At 39.8% G+C, this 18,091-nt stretch overlaps 1 protein-coding gene across 13 annotated transcripts in view; it reads left to right on the forward strand.

Moving 5' to 3' along the window:
- The window catches only part of foxj3 (forkhead box J3), a 163,663-nt gene that overhangs the window by 71,319 nt on the left and 74,253 nt on the right, over positions 1–18,091 (forward strand). For all 13 annotated transcript variants that reach the window (XM_048615189.1, XM_020515074.2, XM_048615194.1 and 10 more), the window contains exons 3-4: positions 4,191–4,265; positions 17,729–17,812. In XM_048615189.1, coding sequence (XP_048471146.1) covers positions 4,191–4,265; positions 17,729–17,812 — 159 coding nt within the window. The remainder of the gene's footprint in view (positions 1–4,190; positions 4,266–17,728; positions 17,813–18,091) is intronic.

Raw genomic sequence — 18,091 nt, forward strand, 5'->3', positions numbered from 1 at the left:
CTATCTTGGAGGTGATCTATCTTGGAGGTGATCTATCTTGGAGGTGAGATGTTCAACTGAGCTACCATTCACTTGTTTAAATGAACAGTTGAGCATTTGGTCAACATTGCTGTCTCTGAACTAAAGCACCAAAGTAGTCTAACTGACCACTCATCTTATTACTATTTAGACCATAAGATTTAGGAGCAGATTTAGGCCATTCGGCCCATCAAGTCTGTTTTAACATTTGATCATGGCCGATACATTTTTCAACCCCATTCTCCTGCCTGCTCCTCGTAACCCTTGATCTGCTTATTCACCAAGAACCTATCTACCTCTGCCTTCAATGCACTCAGTGACTTGGCCTCCACAGCCTCTGTGGCAATGAGTTCCACAGATCCACTAACCTACATCTGAAGAAATTCCTCCTCATCTCAGTTCTAAAGGGTCACCCCCTGACACTGAGGCTATGCCCTTGGGTCCTACTTTCTCCTGCTAGTGGAAACATCTCCATGTTTGCTGTATCCAGGCCTCTCAGTATTCTGTAAGTTTCAATCAGATCCCTGTCCTTCTCCTAATCCCCATGGAGTACAGACCCAGAGTCTTCAACCCCTCCTCATATGACAAGCCCTTCATTCCTAGATTCATTCTTGCAAACCTCCTCTGGACAGCCCACCCACCACCACCACCACCAGCACACCCCCCCTGCAAAAAAAACCAACACCGCATCCTTTCTTAGACACGTGAGCAGTTTTGCACACTAATATTTCAGATGCAGTCTGGCTAGAGCTTTACACAGCCTAAGCAGAACATTGCTGCTCCTGTATTCTAGCCGTCTTGGAATAAGTGCCAACTGAACCAGAATATTAACCGTAAGAGAATCCTAAACTAGGACTCCTAAGTCCCTTTGTGCTCCGGATTTCTGAAACCTTTCCTCGTTTAGAAAATAGCGTATGCCTCTATTCTTCCCACCACCTGCCACTTCTTTGCCCATTCTCTTAAGCTTGTCTGTAGCTTCCTCACTTCATCAACATCTATCTGCCCCCTCCACCTATCTTTGTGTCATCTGCAAACTTAGCAACGATGCCCTCAGTTCCTTCGTCCAGCCATTAATGGATAATGTCATGCTCCACATACCTTACCCAGATCTTTACTGTGTCTCATGTATTATCCCATCCTTTCAATTTCTTCTCCAAACCTCTCACACCATCCTGGCTCGGGACTATGTTGACTGTTCTTTTAGAATTTCTGGGTAAAGATCCAGGAACTCCTTCCCTAGCAGTGCTGTGAGTGAACATCCATAAGAACATGCAAGATAAGAGCAGCAGTAGACCATTCGGCCCTTTAAGCCTGCAGCACTATTCAACCACATTGTGGCTGCAGCAAGATCATCCTCGACTCCACATTCCCACCTACCAACCAACCAAACCCCAACCCCTGTCCCCAGCCATACTCTTCCAGACCCTTGTTAGTCAAGAATCTACCTACCTCTGCCTTAAACACAGTGTGGGATGCCAGGGTTCACCAGCATCTTCTCCAGGGCAATTAGGGATTGACAATAAATACTGGCCTAGTCACTGAAGTCCACATCCAATAAATAAATTGACAATTTTTGAAAGTTTCGTTACCAGCACCACAACTGATAACAAACTGATTGTGTTCCCTAGGTTCACCCCTCTCCCCTGTTTTTAAAATAAGGGTGTAATATTTGCAATTAACCAAACCTCCAGTAGGACCCTCATATTTAAACAGGAAAGCCAGAGCCTTGTCAGTTTCATGCCTTTTTTCTCTCAGTAATTTATGATGCCTGGAATCAGAATAAGTGACTTTTTAAACCTTTAAAATCTATTTTACCAAGGTCATAGAGTATTTCCACATTTACAGTACTGTACAGGATGTCTGGTCTCCATATTACAAACAGTATGTGGTAGCACTGCAGAAAGGGGCAAACAAGATTCGCAAACATGAAAGCAGAACTGAGAGGCTGCAGCTTATCCAGCAAGAGAAGACTGAGAGATGACCTGATTGAATTGTGTAAGAGTTTGATAGGGTAAATGTCAATAATCTGTTTCTACTTGGCTGTTGGAAGGGTGTGTACAAAACCACGGTGTAAAAAAGATCATCACCAATAATTCCAATATTTCTGGAACCTTACTGTGGTGAATTGGCTGCTGTGTTTGTGCGCATAACTATAGAGACTGCACTTAAATAATTTGCTGTTGTGAGTATAAATGTCATGCTGAGCGTGTGGTAAGGGACTATTTTTTTTTTCTTTACAATGGCTAGAAATTTTGCTACTGATGAAGAAAATTGGAATGTTTTGATGAATCCAAGTTATGTTTGTGTGTGTCGCAAAAGTATATTTACTGACATTTTGCATTAAGTCCTTCAAGATTGAAGTTCTTGCTATTTCAGAAACATTAAATTGCTATTTTCATTTTAACTTTTTGCTTAGAGGGAAGGATGTGTGGCATTGTGATGGGGTACAGCTCGTGATGGTCCAAAATAACCATCAAGTGATGTGTGTTGATGTCAATCTCTGCCAAGGTCAATGACTGTGAAGGATCACATTTGTATTACAAACACCCCCTTGAGTTGTGATTCCCTTGAATACACAAGAATAATATATGGCTGTATTTCCTTTTTCTCTCCTCTCCTTGAGGCATTAACTTAACCACTGCATAATTTTTTTCTGGCCTCATCTAATGTTCTTGCATAATCCATTCATAGCCAATCGTTAATGACCTGGAACCTTAAACTGTGTTTCCTTTTGCCTGACTCATTGGTACTGATTATCAATTAGAATCATGGAATGATTAAAGCAGAGGCCCTTTTGAGTCCATCCTACAGTTGAAATCAGCTGAATCAGCTCAAATCAAGGCTCAAACCAAAGGTTCCTAATTTCTATAATTTAGCTATTGAATAAGTGCACTTAGCTGTCAAGAAGCTATTGCAAGAAAATTTGTCTTCCCTTTTTAAACAGATTCTGATTCTCTATACTGCTTATAATGTGATAGCATGCTGCTTTATAAACATAAGCATGAAATGTCTGTCCTTTGGCATATCAGCTGATAATTACTGCATATGCCTTTGATTATATTACTTTCCACCAACCAAATAGTTCCCAAATGACTCAACAGAAATGACCTGACCTTTATGCTCTTGTCTTTTATGTGCCTAATAATGTACATCACTGTAACTTGCAGAGCAGCTTTACTACTATGATCCTGTGCAATTACATTCATAATGTTTCTGCTTGCCTGTTGTTTCACCTGATAAAGCACCATGGTGATCAAGTCACTTTGACCTGCAAAGTAAAGTACCCCTTTTAATTAAATAGCTTATCAGCCACGTACCCAGAAAAGGTGGCTATTTGGGTAAGCTGCTTTAAGAACCCTGTGGGAGAAAATGCCTCTATCAGTGTAATCACTGGGGAGCTTCTCCTCGTTGCTATGAATTAGTTTCCTATCAACTTATCTGTTTCATGGTTAAGTGAAATCAATTTGGGTAATTACAGATTGAAACTTCCCAATAATCTGATATCCATGACCAATAAATTAACATTCAGTATGACATTTACTAAGAAATTTTATACCTTTTTTCTATTCTTTCACGGAATGTGGGCACCGCTGGCTCAGCTGTCGTTTGTTACCTGTCCTTTATTGTACAGCTGGTTACTTGTCAATTAAGGGTCAAACACATTGCTGTGGGTCTGAAGTGACAGTAGACTAGACCAGGTAAAGATGGCAGATTTCCTTCGACAAAGGACATGTACCAGATGGGGGTTTTTACAACAATCACTGATAGTTACATGTTCTCTACTAGGCTAGATTTTTATTGATTTCAAATTTCACCATTTGCCATGGTGGGACTCAAACCTGTAGCCCCCGAATATTAGCCTGTTGTTCTGGATTACCAATCCAGTGACATTACTGCTATGCCTCCACCTCCAGTTAAGATGAACTTTATTTCAAACTCCTGAGTTTAAATACTGTGTGTTTGTCTTGCATTTCCAGAAAATAATCAGTTCAGAAACCTTTAAGTCCGAGGCTAAACCATCTACTCTGACGCTGCTAGTAAACAGTGATTTCTTGTATCAAGTGTTTTTGGTTTAGGTTGAGCTATTGAATTGGCTATTGCAGGATTTGTTTACGATTATTCCACTTGGTGTTTCATTTTTTTAAAACATTGATCTTTGTGTTTTCTTACAGAATTCCATTCGACACAATTTATCATTAAATAAATGTTTCCTGAAAGTGCCTCGGTCCAAGGATGATCCAGGCAAGGTAAGTGCACAGCTTATTTTTGCTGTATTCTGTGGTATTGTACTTAAAAACCAAATAAATGCACAAGTATATTTTGAACTTAAAGCAGCAAATTTCCCTTATCTTGCTATTTTCAGTTCTCTCACCAGTGTGATAACCATTTGTGACAATCCAATCAAACAGTCTGGACCTTGGACTGCTCCATTGTTGGTTTTACAGGACTTCATATCAGGTGCTTGAATTGATTTGACATAAGTTCTCTCAACTCTGATTAGATGCATACAAACGTGAGTTAGGAGAAGAGAGACCATTTGGGCCCTTGAACTTACTCCACTATCCATTAAGATCATGGCTGGTTTTGTTTTGAATTCCATTCTTACCTATTCTAGAAAACCTTCAGTTCCTTTGCCTAACATGAATCTGTGTTCCTGGGGCTTAAAAATGTTCAATTTTCCCACATCCACTGTCTTCTGAGGCAGAAAGCTCCAATGCTGTACAATAATGCACTCAAAATTAGTGTCATTACTTATGTTCTCAAAATGTGGCCAATAATTTTTAAATGTCCTTTAGTTTTGGACTCACCAATGAGGGGAAACATCCTTTCCATATCTATCTTGTCAATATAATTCAGAATCTTATACAATTCATTGAAATGACCCTTCACTCTCCTATACTTCAGTGGAAACGAGCCCAGTCTGTCCATCCTTCCCTGATAAGACAACCTGCTGTTCAGGTATCAGTCTAGAAAATCTTCTCTGAATCACTTCCAGCACACAATAAGGAGGCCAAAAGTGTACACAGTTCTTCATCTGTGGTCTCATCAATGCCCTGTGTATATAAAGAATAAAATATATGAATCATTTAGATGAGAATGTAGAAGGTATGATTAGTACATTTGCAGACGACATCAAGATTGGTGGTATAGTGGACAGTGAAGGTGGTTACCTAAGATCACAAAGAGATCTTGATCAATTGGGCCAATGGGCTATTGAGTGGCAGGTGGAGTTTAATTTGGATAAATGCAAGGTATTGCAATTTGGTAAAACAAACACAGGCACAACATAAAATTAGTGCTAAGGCCCTGGGTTGTGTATTAGAACAGACACAACAAGGGGTTCAAGTACATAATTCTTTGAAGTTTGCATCACATGTAGATAGGGTGGTTAAGAAAGGGTTTAACACGCTTGCCTTCATTGCTCAGACCTTTTGAGTATAGGAGTTGGGATGTTATGTTGAGGTTGGCCAGAACATTGGTAAGGCCTCTTTTGTAGTAGTGCGTCCAGTTCTGGTCTCCCTGTCATATAAAGGATTTTATTAAGCTGGAGAGGGTTCAGAAGAGATTTCCCAGGATGTTGCCAGGAATGGAGGGTTTGAATTATAAGGAGAGGCTGGATAGGCTGGGACATTTTTCACTGAGGTGTAGGAGGTTAAGCGGTGACCTTTATAGAGATTCATAAAATAATGAGGGGTATAGATAAAGCGACTGGCAGGAGTTTTCCTTAGGGTGGAGAATTTCAAGGCAAGGGCCCATATTTTTAAAGGGAGAGGAGAAAGATTTTAAAAATGACAAGGGGCAATTTTTTACTGTGATTTGTGTGTGGAATGAACTTCTGGAGAAGTGATGGACATGGGTACATTTACAACATTTAAAAGACATTTGGATAAGTTCATGAATAAAAAAATGTTTTGAGTGATATGGGCCAAGTACAAGCAGGTGGAACTAGTTTGGTTTGGGATTGTGGTCGGCATGAACTAGTTGTACTGAAGAATCTGTTTCTGTGCTGTATGACTGTAACTGAACTATCATTACTTTTATTTTCAATTGCTTTTGTAGCAAAGGAAAACCTTCCAGTAGCCTCCATAATGAATTGCACACTAACCATTAGCAACTCCTGTACTCAAACACCTAGATCTGTCTATGTCTCAGAATTCTGCAGTTGATCTCTAATTAAGTAATACTCTGCAAGTTAATTCTTTCTGTCAAAGTGAACAAGTTCACATTTTCTGACATTATACTGCAACTGCCAGCATACCTGTCTTTGGGTCATCTGAAAATTTAGCAATCATTCCTTCACTCGGTCATCTAAGTTGCTGATATAAATTGCGTTAAGCTGATGCCCCAGCACAGCCCCCTGCAGAACTTCACATATCACATCTTGTCAATCTGAAAAAGACCTATTTATGCATTGTGTTTTCTGCCAGCCATCCTTTTATTCATGCTCATAATATCTCCTACACCATGAATTCCTACTTTGAACAGTAACTTTTTATGTGGCATCCTGTCAAATGCTATCTGGAAATTCAAGTTCAGTATGTCTACAAACTCCCCTTTATCTACAGTGCATGCTACTCTTTCATAGAAATCCAATAAATTGGTTCAACATGATTTCCCTTTCATAAAATCAGGCTGATGTTTTCCAGTTGGTGAGATTTCTTAAGTGCCCAGCTATAACCTCTTGAATTATTAATTTTAACATCATCCCCATGACAGACATCAAGCTAACTGGCCTGTAGGTTCAGTTTTACTGCCTTCCTCCCTTCTCAAATAGAAGTTATATTTGCTACTTTGCTGTCTTATGGAACTTTTGTAGAATCCAAGGAATTTTACAAAACTTAAGCCCATTCATCTCATTAGCCACCCTTTTAAGACCCAATTATGAAGTCCATCTGGATTCAGACATGTCAACCCATAGCTTCATCTGTTTGCTTAGCACCACTTTGCTTGTGATTGTAATTTTACTAAGTTCCTCTCTTACTTTCATGTCCTGATTTACAAATATTACTGATCTGTTTTTTGTCTCCTCTGTAGCGAGAACAGAAGCCAAATATTTTATTGATTTCATCTACTTTTTAAAAATCATTGATTAACTCCCTAGTTTGTCTCCAGACAGTGATCACTTAGCTTCACTTTTTTGACAGTTATTTTGAAAGAAAAACTTTCGCTATTTGTTTTTGGATTTAAATAGCTTCCTCTGATACCCTCATTTCTTTCTCTTGATTAATTTTTTAGTTATTCTCTGCCATTCTTAATATTCTGACCAGCCATCTGACCTGTTAGAAAATGTTATGCAGTTATATGCTTTTTTCTTTAATTTTTCCCTAATTTCTTAAACTATCCAGAAATGATGGGTCCTCACATTAGAATTTTCTTTTATAGTAGGGAGGTACGTATTCTGAAATATTGCCTTAGCTGTCAACCACCCCGTCAGTATTGATTTATCCTCCTAGCTTAGTAGCCCGCTTCACACTAGCTTCCTCAGCTTTCATACCCATGTAGTTGCCTTCATTTAAGTTTAAAATCTTATCACAGAGGTCCTAGATGACAGCATGCAGGAGAGGGGACCAGCTGTTATCTCTGAATGAGCTGACCAAGGCCCTCAAGTCCTTGGAAAACTGGACATGATAGCTTACTGGCCGAGTTGTATTCAGCTCTGTGGGACTTGATTGGCCAGGACCTGCTGGATGTGTACTACAATATACTTTTGTCAGGTACAATGTGGAAATCCATGAGGAAAGGTACTATCACCACCTCCTACAAGCAGAAGGGGGAAAAGGGAGGAAATTAGAAATTGACGACCAGTTTCACTGCTGAATGTGGATTACAAAAATCCTGTGTGAGGTGATCACCAACTGGGTCAGGTCTGCTCTGGGATCAGTGATTGATCCAGGCCAAACCTGTGATGTACTGGCAGGACGATGTCTGATAGTCTTGTGCTCCTCCAGTGATAAGATCGCTTATGTGCAAGACAGTGGATGGCTGCCTGCATCATCAGCCTGTTCCAGCAGAAGGTTTTTGATAGGATATTGCACATCTACATGTGGGATGTGCAGTCCAAAATGGGCTTTGGGAAAGGAATCCACAATTGGATCCGACTGCCTATACCAATATCGTTAGTGCAATCTCAATAAATGGGTGGAAACCCAGAAAGCTTCCTGATCAGATCTGGAGTCAGGCAGAGCTGCCTGCTATCTCCTGCCTTGTTTGTGTATTGTATAGAGCCTTTTGCCAAGTCCCTCAGGAAGGATGCGAGCCTGAGAGAGGTGTCTATTCCAGGCAGTGCAAGCCTGTAGCCAAAGCGCCTCTGCACATGGTTGACTTCGCCATTTTCTGCTCTGATCCGCTGTCACTGTGCAGACTTATGAGCATCTGAGACCAGTTCAAACTGGCCTCGGGAGCCAAGGTAAATTGAGGCAAGAGCGAGGCCATGTTCTTTGGGATGTGGGCCAACCAATCCTGTATCCCCTTTACAGTCAGGGCAGATTACCTGAAGTGCTGGGAATATGGTTTGGAAGGACTGAAGTGTGCACAAAATCTTGGGAGAATCTTATCGCCAAGGTGAGGCAGAAACTGGAATTTTGGAAGCATTGCTCCATCCTCATTGTGTGTAAAAACCTGGTCATCAGGTGTGAGGCGCTCTCTCTGTTGCTGTACATGGTACAGGTCTTGCCCATTCCCAGAACCTGTACCATTGCAGTCACCCAAGCCATTTTCCACTTCATCTGGAGGTCTAAGAAGGACCGTGTCCCCAGTGACACCATGTACAAAACTCTAGATAAACTGGGGAAGAGCTTACCCAGTGCCACACTCATCCTGATGGCCGCCTTTGAGCATGGCCACATCAAACTGTGCGTAGAACCTCGGTATGCAAACACTAAGTGTCACTTTGTTCTGAGGATCTACCTGTTCCTGGTGTTGCAGAGAATGTGTTTGGCCTTGTTACTATGGAACGCTCTAAATAGTTGGACCATGCCATATCACCTGTCCCTCCTGGAGAAATTTGCAAAGAAAAGCTCCTTTGACCATAATCCATCGCTAAGGATGGAGAGGTTTGGGCAGTGTGTGGCCATTGCAGCTGAAGATTCAACCTCCACTAAAGGAGCAGAAGAAATTGGGAACGGGTACAAAGCCAAAAGTTCTCAAAGTTACATAGACCAGGTGAGTCGACGTCATGGAGGAATCTCAGTAGAAGGATGAGAGTTTTTAAAATCCAGATATCACTGGGTCCGCATCCAGTGATATGTTTAGTGATCACAAGAGTGTGAGTTTACTGTCTTTTGTTCAAAGTGCAGTAGAAATATTCATTGCAATTAAAACACTTGCAGTTTGGAAGCAAATGCAATTTAAACATAATTATTTGAATACATTTGTTAGTGAATGTAGTGTTCAGCAAGGTGAGAGGGGTATTAGTTGTGAGAAATAGAATTCCATCTCAATTTGAATACACAGTTTCAACACTAAGTTGGAAACAAGTTCAATCTTCAATCTTGCGTTTTCTATGGCTCAGCCTCAACTTCAGAGAAGAATGTCCATTTCATCCCTGCTTTTTTAGTACTTTGTGGGATTTGGTCATCACTGCTGAGGTCTGCATTTATTGTCCATACCTAACTGTTTTTCACCACCTTCCTGAAATGTGGCAGTCCTTGGGAATGGTGTAGGAAATGCCAGGGATTTAAATCAGTGAAGAACAGCAATCCAGGTCAGGCTGGTGCGTGGCTTAGAAGGGAAATTGCAGGTGGTGGTGTTCCCATTTGTTTCTTGCCCTCGTCTTTGTAGGTGGTTCAGATTGCAAGTTTGGAAGGTGCTGTTGAAGGAGCCTTGATGAGTTGCTGCAGTGCATCCTGTGGATTGTAGTCACTACTGTCACTTTGCGTCAGTGGTGGAAGCAATGAATGTTGAAAGTGGTGGATGGGATGCCAATCTAGCTGGTTTCTTTGTCTTGGATGATGAGCATTTTGAGTCTTGGAGCTGCACCAGTTCAGACAAGTGGACAGTATTCAGTCACGCTCCTGACTTGTGCTTTGTAGTTGGTGGACAGGAGATGGGTTCCTTTCTGCAGAATTTCTGATGACTTGTAGTCACAATATTGGGCAGCTCCAGTCCAATTTCTATCCTTTGGTAAGCATATTGATAGAAATTTGTACAGAACTTAAGCGCAGGTTTGGTTTGTGTGCAAACCCACCAGGAACTGGGTTGAGAGTGCTATTTGACAGCCATACAATTCCATCAACAGAGAGGGAAGACTTTCATCCCATTCGTCTGGATTGAATTTAAACCTCTCCTTTTAGTGGCCAACATCTTAACACTTTGCACTATCCAGTCTCCCAGTAGGCACAGGCATTAGAAACACTTTGAAACCAAGAAATTAATAATTGTTTCATGCTTCCTATGTGCTGTGGGACTAATCAAAGAAGAAGTTTATTATCATGTAGACTCCCAGTACTGTAACAGCTGCTCCTTTTATGAATTTCACAAAACCGAAGCAGCCAGCAGTTCACTTGATCATGTATTGGCTTTGTTTTTAATACCCTCTGACCGAGAATTTCAGGTCTCAATCCTGGACTTGAATGCACAATCCAGACTGATACCTCACTACATTAGTAAAAGAATGTGGCACAATCAGAGCTGCCATCTTTTAGGAAATTAAACTGCTGAGGCCATGTCTGTGTCTTCACCTGGTGTAAAAGATCCCATGACGCTATTTAAAGAAGCGAAGGCAAGTTTGTCTGGTGTCCTGGCCAACATTACTTCTCAGCCATTGGTAGTGAAAAAGAATGCCTGGTCATTCATCTTGTTGCTACTGGTGCGACTTTGTCGTGTGCACACTGGCTGCCTCATTTCCCACTTTATGACCGGGAACACTTTAGGTGTAGGTAACTGGCTGTGAAGCGGTTTGGGGCAACCTAAGATCGTGAAAAGTACTTCATAAAATGCATTATCCTCCATTCCTTACACTTCAGGCTCTTTAATGGACAAGAGTTGAACAGCTCAATGAACAGGGTGGTGGGGGGGGAAAGGTGATAATGAAAAATATTGGTTTGAAAGGGAAGAGTTTAGGTAGTTCCCAGGCCAATCACACAACCTTGCTGATGTATGGACTGTAAGTATTAGCAGGGCTGTAAGGCATTTTCAAAGTGGTCTTGACACATTCTGAAAAAGTGTCATATTGGAGACAAAGGATTAACTCTGTTTCTGCCTCCCCACGTGCTCCAAGACCTAAGATAACACAGTGTAGAGCTGGAGGAGCACAGCAGGCCAGGTAGCATCAGAGGAGCAAGAAAGTTGATGTTTCGGGTCAGGGCCCCCTTCAGAAATGGGAGAGGGGGAAGGGAGCTCTGAAATAAATAGAGAGAGGATGGGTGGGGCTGGGGAAGGTGGGTGGGATGGTGATAAGTGAGTGCAGATGGGCAGTGGTGGGGATTGTTCAGTGAGGTGGGAGGAGCAGATAGGTGTTTCTTCAGCATTTTGTCTTTTTTAGATCTCCAATATCTGCACGACTTTTATCCAAGATTGCAAGTTGTTCATCCTAGTCATCAGATTCTTTTTCATCCAGATCTAGGCATAATGTAATATATTAGCATAACGTTCAGAGAAATTATGTACTTGATTTCCTGATTTTTAAAAAGTTAAAAGCTTGTCGCTGATGGAGAGGTTCCAGGGTTTATGTCAGTATCTGTAAGATGTCTTTAAATATGTGTCAGTATTTGCAGAACTTGCCTGGAATCTCACTATTTGATTTGAATATGTGGCAGTCTATGTATATTTGCGGACAAGACAAGTTTAAGGTAGAGATCTATGCAAGCAGAGTTCTTTTGAATGAATGTGAAGTTGGGATTTTCTCCTTGAATGTTGATACTCTCTGTCCCCAATTTGTTTAACTAGCTTTGGATTTAAATCTAATTGTCTTGTATTTTGGGAGGATGTACTTTGATCAGAAAGGAGGTGTAAGTCATAAAGGCATCATTTGAAAAATGTACTTTTTAGGCACAAGGGAAGGTTTCCTAGCACTCATCCATGACCATGATTTTGGACAGAGCTTCTTTCCAATATGTTCAATTTGCTGAGCCAAATTTAGGACCGAGTAAAAGCTTTTAATCCTTTCTGTTATATTTGTTTTCATTTTGTTGACTCTATTTTAAGTTATGCTTTGTAATTTGTAAAGGGCAGTGCTGTTTCAGGATGCAATTCATTTCACATGGACATCTTAGAATTAGCTCTTTATAGATTACTATCATTAGATGTCCAATAGTAGGACAGACCCTTGAGGGCAGACATTCTCAGATTAGGACTCCTGTGCTGATCGTTCACGCCCTCTTTGGCAGGTGTTAATGTTTTGATGTCGCAATCTAGAGTTTTGTTTTGTATGACGCAATATGTCTGCCGTTACTAAGGGAGCACACTCATTGTGTTTGTTTTAAATAGTTTAGTGTTGTCATCAAGGTGTGGGATTTCAGTGCCAGGATTTGGATTGATTCCATTTCAGATACCTGTATTCAGCACCATGCGCGCATACAATAGGTACCACACAATTAGATGCAGAGTATCTGTGATCTTTCCAACAATGTGACTAAACCTCAGTCTCCAAAAAGCACCACCTACTATATTATTCTCCAGTCGTATGTCAGCCTCATTAACCTTTTGAATAAGATGTCCAATTAATGCTGATTTGGAGAATTGTTTTGTGCTTTGGTCACGTTCACCAGGAACATAATTATAATTTGAAATTGCTTAAATTCACTTAAAAGTGGAGAGTTTCTTAGCTTCAGGGGATGCTGTCCAACATAGCATGACTCAAGTGCTTTCCTAGATAAAGAGGGCAGGGGCAATGCAGATATCCTGTGACTTTGAGCAGGATGAAATAAACAATAATTTGTAGGACCTCACTGCCAGTGTTGTGACTACTTCCTTAGGCTTTCCAAAACATAAGTCATAGAATTATATAATGCACAAGGAGACCATTGTGTTTCCAACCACTTGGTGAAGAGGGAATAACCATTTATAGAGGTTTCTAAAATCATAAGCATAAATAAGATGAATACCAGCGTCCAAAAATAGAGGGCGTAGGTTTAAGGTGAGAAGAGAAAGATTTAGAAGGGACCTGAGAGGCAACTTTTTCCACACAGAGGATGGTGCATATATGGAACAAACTGCCAGAGGAAGAAGCGGAGGTGGGTGCAGTTACAACATTTAAAAGTCATTTGGATAGGTACATGAATAGGAAATGTTTAGAGGGATACAGGCCAAATGCAGGCAAGTGGGATTAGTTCACTTTAGGAAACTTGGTCGGCATGGGCGAGTTGAAGTTAACCACTTAAATATTAGCCACCGCTCAGTTGTTGGAAGCCTCACCTCTGAGGTAAAGGTTCCGGATTCAAGTCTCGCTTCAGGACTTGATTCTGACATTCTGGTGTAATACTGAGAGAACGTTGCTTTGCTGGGGGGCGCAGACATGTGTATGAACTATTACATTTCGGTTCTATCTGCCCATTTGCTTTACAGCTAAGAAAGAAACTGCCAATTTGTACACAGCAAGCTCCCAAAAAATCTTCAGGCAACAGCGTGATAATCATAGAATTGACACAGCACAGAGGGCCTATTTTTGGCTGTGCTGAATCTCTGGAAAAACAGTTCACCTAGTTGCACTCCTTTACCTTTTCACTATGGATCTGCAACCTTTCACTTTGGATAATAATCTTGCTCCCTTCTGAACACCTCAGTTGAATCTGCCTCCACCACACTTTTGGCAGAGTATGCCAACTCTGAACCACATCCTGGTCTTTGAACAATGTTCCTCTTGTCACCATTGCTTCTTTTGCCTGTCCCCTAAACTTGGTCCCATCTGGTCTGTCTGCCAGTAGGTACAACTTCTCCTTATCTCCTGTCTAGACTCATTATTTTGAAAATCTCCAGCAGCCCCAGGATTTTCAATCTAACTGCATTGCTGAAATTTCTCATCCAGAATCCATTCTCGTGAATCCTTTCTGTGCCGAGTCTAATGCTTTCACATCTTAGTGTGGTGCCCAGATTATAATTTGAGGCCTAACTTAAGTTTTTATACAGGTTCAATGCAACTTCCTTGCTTTTTAACACTTGTCACCCTTTCATACAATCAGGAACTCGTATGCATTATTAATCATTTTTTAAATCAAACCTAACTTCAGTGATTTGCACCAATGTACTCAAACAAACCCTTTGAAATAGTATCTTTTGCTTTATTTTATGTTCACTGTATTTACGGCGAAACAAAATCCATTAACCACAAGTCTCTATTTGCAACTGTTTAACCAACTTTACAGTCTCATTAATACATTATACTCGTATTTTTATTAGACACAGCTTCAAAGTTGATGTTAGTTACATTCAGTTTACAAATGTACCCTCTTAATTCCCCAAAGACTCAAAAGTCAGACATGGCTTTTTCACATCTGTGCTAAATTACCCCTTGTCTTTAATATTGTCTACTATTATGACTTTTGGAGCTCACTGCTAATGTTAGACTAAATAGCCTATAATACCTGGTTTAATATTTTTTATTTGTTCCTTTCTATCTTTTGGCATGACTTCCATTTGCACGGAAATTTGCTAGTTTATAGTCAGCCTTATTATTTTTACATTTATCACCAATATAATATTTTAATTGCTTATTACTTTATTTATTGTTTATCAACTTCTTTATATTTCGCATTCATTTCTAACCTTGTTAATCTTCCTAGTTTTGATTTTGTTTCCCTCCGTATTGTTTAACTGCTTAGATTTTCTTCAAATTGCTAGCCCTAAATTTAACTCGTGCCTTTTATAACTCTCACTTCAATTTAATTTTTGTACTAACCCAAGGAATACCAACCTTTAACTATACTGTTTATCTTGTACGGTTTAGCTAATCCTCACTCCTGGACAACGATTAGGTCCCACTGCTTATCTTATTAGCATATCATAATTTTTAGAAACTCCTCTTACAATTGGGGGAAAAGAAGCTTCAGTTTTAAAGTTTTTGACTAGCTTGCCGAGCTGGCTTGTTTTTGTTCAGACGTTTCATCACCATGCTAGGTGACATCATCAGTGGAACCTCCGATGAAGCCATGTTATTCTACTCCACTTGGAATTTATACTATCCGGTCCGTTACAGAGAGTACTATCATTTCCAGTTTTGATCTGTATGGGTTTGTATATGGGGTCCAATTCTACATGCTTGTTGATTTGAAGTATGGGTGGAGAACCATGCCTCAAGGAATTCCCATGCATGCCTGTGTTCGGCTTGGACTATTATGGTTACTTTGTCCCAGTTAAATTGATCGCCTTCATTGTCTGAATGTATTGATATTAAGGAGAGATCATCGTGCCGTTTTGCTGCTAGCTGATATTTATGTATTTTGATGGCTAGTTCCCTTCCTGTCTGTCCAATGTAATGTTTGTGGCAGTTGTTACATGGTATTTTATAAACCATGTTCATTCTGCATGTTGTGGGAATGGGGTCTTTAATCCATGTAAGTGGTTGTTGTAGGATGGCTGTAGGTTTCTGGGCTGCCCAACAATCAACAAAAAACAGAGTTGGACCCTATATACAAACCCATACAGATCAAAACCGGAAATGACAGTACTCACCATAACGGACCGGACAGTGTAAACTCCAAGCGGAGTAGAATAACATAGCTTCATCGGAGGCTCCACTGATGATACCATCTAGCATGGTTACGAAACGTCTGAACAAAAACAAGCCAGCTCGGCAAGCAAATCAACAACCTCCCCCACAACCCGAGCTACAGATCTTTGCCAAAACTTTAAACTTCCATTTTAAATCTGCACGGTTGAATTGTTCTCATTGTTACTGAATATGCTCAATTTGTATTATGGTCATATATCGCAAGTGGAACCACACGAGCACGTGAGATTTGCCCTATGTGTAATTATGCAAAGTTACAAAGATGACTACATTACTTACATAAATCCTGCACACATCAACCTGAGTAATATCAAATGTCACAGCCTTCAATAGGACAATGTGCTTTTTTTTTGTCGAACTGCAGCTGTTATTGAGCATTGCTGCTGCTAAAACGTTTTGTCTCAGGCACTCAGCAAAATGTCCACTCCTAGAATATTTTCTTACCTATTGGTTAAACAGTTCCATTGTGTTATCACCATTTAATATTTCAGAATTCTCACTCATGATGTAATGTAGCTCAAGTGCGACCAAAATCCCCTCGAGATTAATTTAGAACATCTGGTCAGCATGGACAAATTGGACTGAAGGAACTGTTTTCGTGTTTTACGTCTTTGACTCTTTATAAACTAAACTGAAAATATTGTCAAATATACAGCAACATAAACTACTTAATTAGGTATCCATTGATTGCCAGGGAGAAGGATGGAACACTTTGCTTGAGAATAGTCTAATTTCACCACTATACTGAGACAACACATTCATAGTCAAGTTTCTAAACTGCTGCACAAAAACATTGTTAGGATATAAGAGATGAAAGTTACTTTATTTGTCAAGCAAAATGTGCAAAGTTGGTGCAGTGATGTATCCCTCCAATTATCAAACACTTTTAAAAGAGGTGTAATATTAATTGTGTTCCTATAATGGTTTACCGTTAAAATTGTTCCTGTCTAAGGAGTGAAGTCTTATGTCTGTCTTCAGTTTGTTGTGTGAATGTTTGTTCAGATACAAAATTGTATGATTGCTATTGAATATATATGTAGTGATAAGGTTATTATTTTTACAGAAATAGGCAGCTTTTAAAGAATAGCAAATTGTTGGAGCTACTTTTCTTGTAAGAGCTGTCAATTACCTCAAAAAGTCATTTTCAGTATAGTGCAGCCTGTAGTGAGATCTGCCTGTTCACATCATGAGGTAATGATGTTGAAAGCAGTCCCATATTTTGGTATTGACTATTTCTATATGGGATGCATTTATGTTGGTTCAATTTGTATAAGCAATTAATTTATTTTGTTTGGTCATTAGTAAAAATTCCCTGCACCTTATTTTGGGTAGTTCCTCATACACATGATTTTCAGCTGTTGTGTAGCAACCTTTGGTGAAACCAGATACCATACTCGCAAAACATTTTATAGCCAAGTTTCTAAACAGTTGCACAAAATTGTTAGGATGCAAGAGTTAAAAGTTACTTCATTTGTCAAGCAAAATGTGCAACTGAAGGGTGAAAGCTTACTGTATTTATTATTTCTCTGTTATGCAAAGATGTTATACTGAATTCATTAGGCAAAGCTGTTCATAACTTGCTGTTTGATCATCAGTGTTTTTAGATGTCAGAGAACCAAACAATTTATTTATGACCATTCCTCATTAAAGTGTATTCATTCCATCAACTAAGGCTGATGAAACACTAATAAGTATGTACCCAGCTTATGTCAAGAGATGCATGTCATTACATCCATAGATGACTCAATCAATAAGTAGATATTGGGCAGTGTGAATCAACTCTGAAATCTAAGAAACCATGAGATTCTCTTATGGGAAGGATTGATATCACCAAATGCCAAGGTATCTACAGCAAATTTAAATTTGTAACAGATGTAAACAAGAATTTAGTATATTACATTTGAAAACAATACATGGCATCATGTACACAGAGAATTACCTTATCACTCTTCTTGATTGCTCTAGTAGTTGTAAATAGATGCACTGTGCTGAAATAGAGGGGAATGTAAATTGTAAATGTATCAAACTTTGTGCTTTTTGTTTTAGGGCTCTTACTGGGCCATTGACACTAATCCAAAGGAGGATACACTGCCCACACGGCCAAAGAAGAGGCCGCGATCAGGAGAAAGGGTAAGTCTAAATGTTGGTTTTAAGTGGTTAGGAAATAAAAATCCATGTGCGAGAGATGGTGGTTAAAGATGATTTTGTTTGGCAGCAAAGGAGTGCCTTGGGAGTTGTAATGTGGCATGTCATGAAATATTGCCACATTGCATTATTTCTACGATTAATCAGAAAGAGATGTATACCTTTTGCTCTACTTGGAAAACAAAAGTCAATAGACACCATTGCTTTGGTTTAATACATAGAACGATGTCTGTGGGTTTTCTTGTTTCATGAATTTAATTTCTG

The sequence above is a fragment of the Rhincodon typus genome, chromosome 31, assembly GCF_021869965.1.
Source record: "Rhincodon typus isolate 14 chromosome 31, sRhiTyp1.1, whole genome shotgun sequence".
In the NCBI taxonomy this organism is placed as follows: Eukaryota; Metazoa; Chordata; class Chondrichthyes; order Orectolobiformes; family Rhincodontidae; genus Rhincodon; species Rhincodon typus.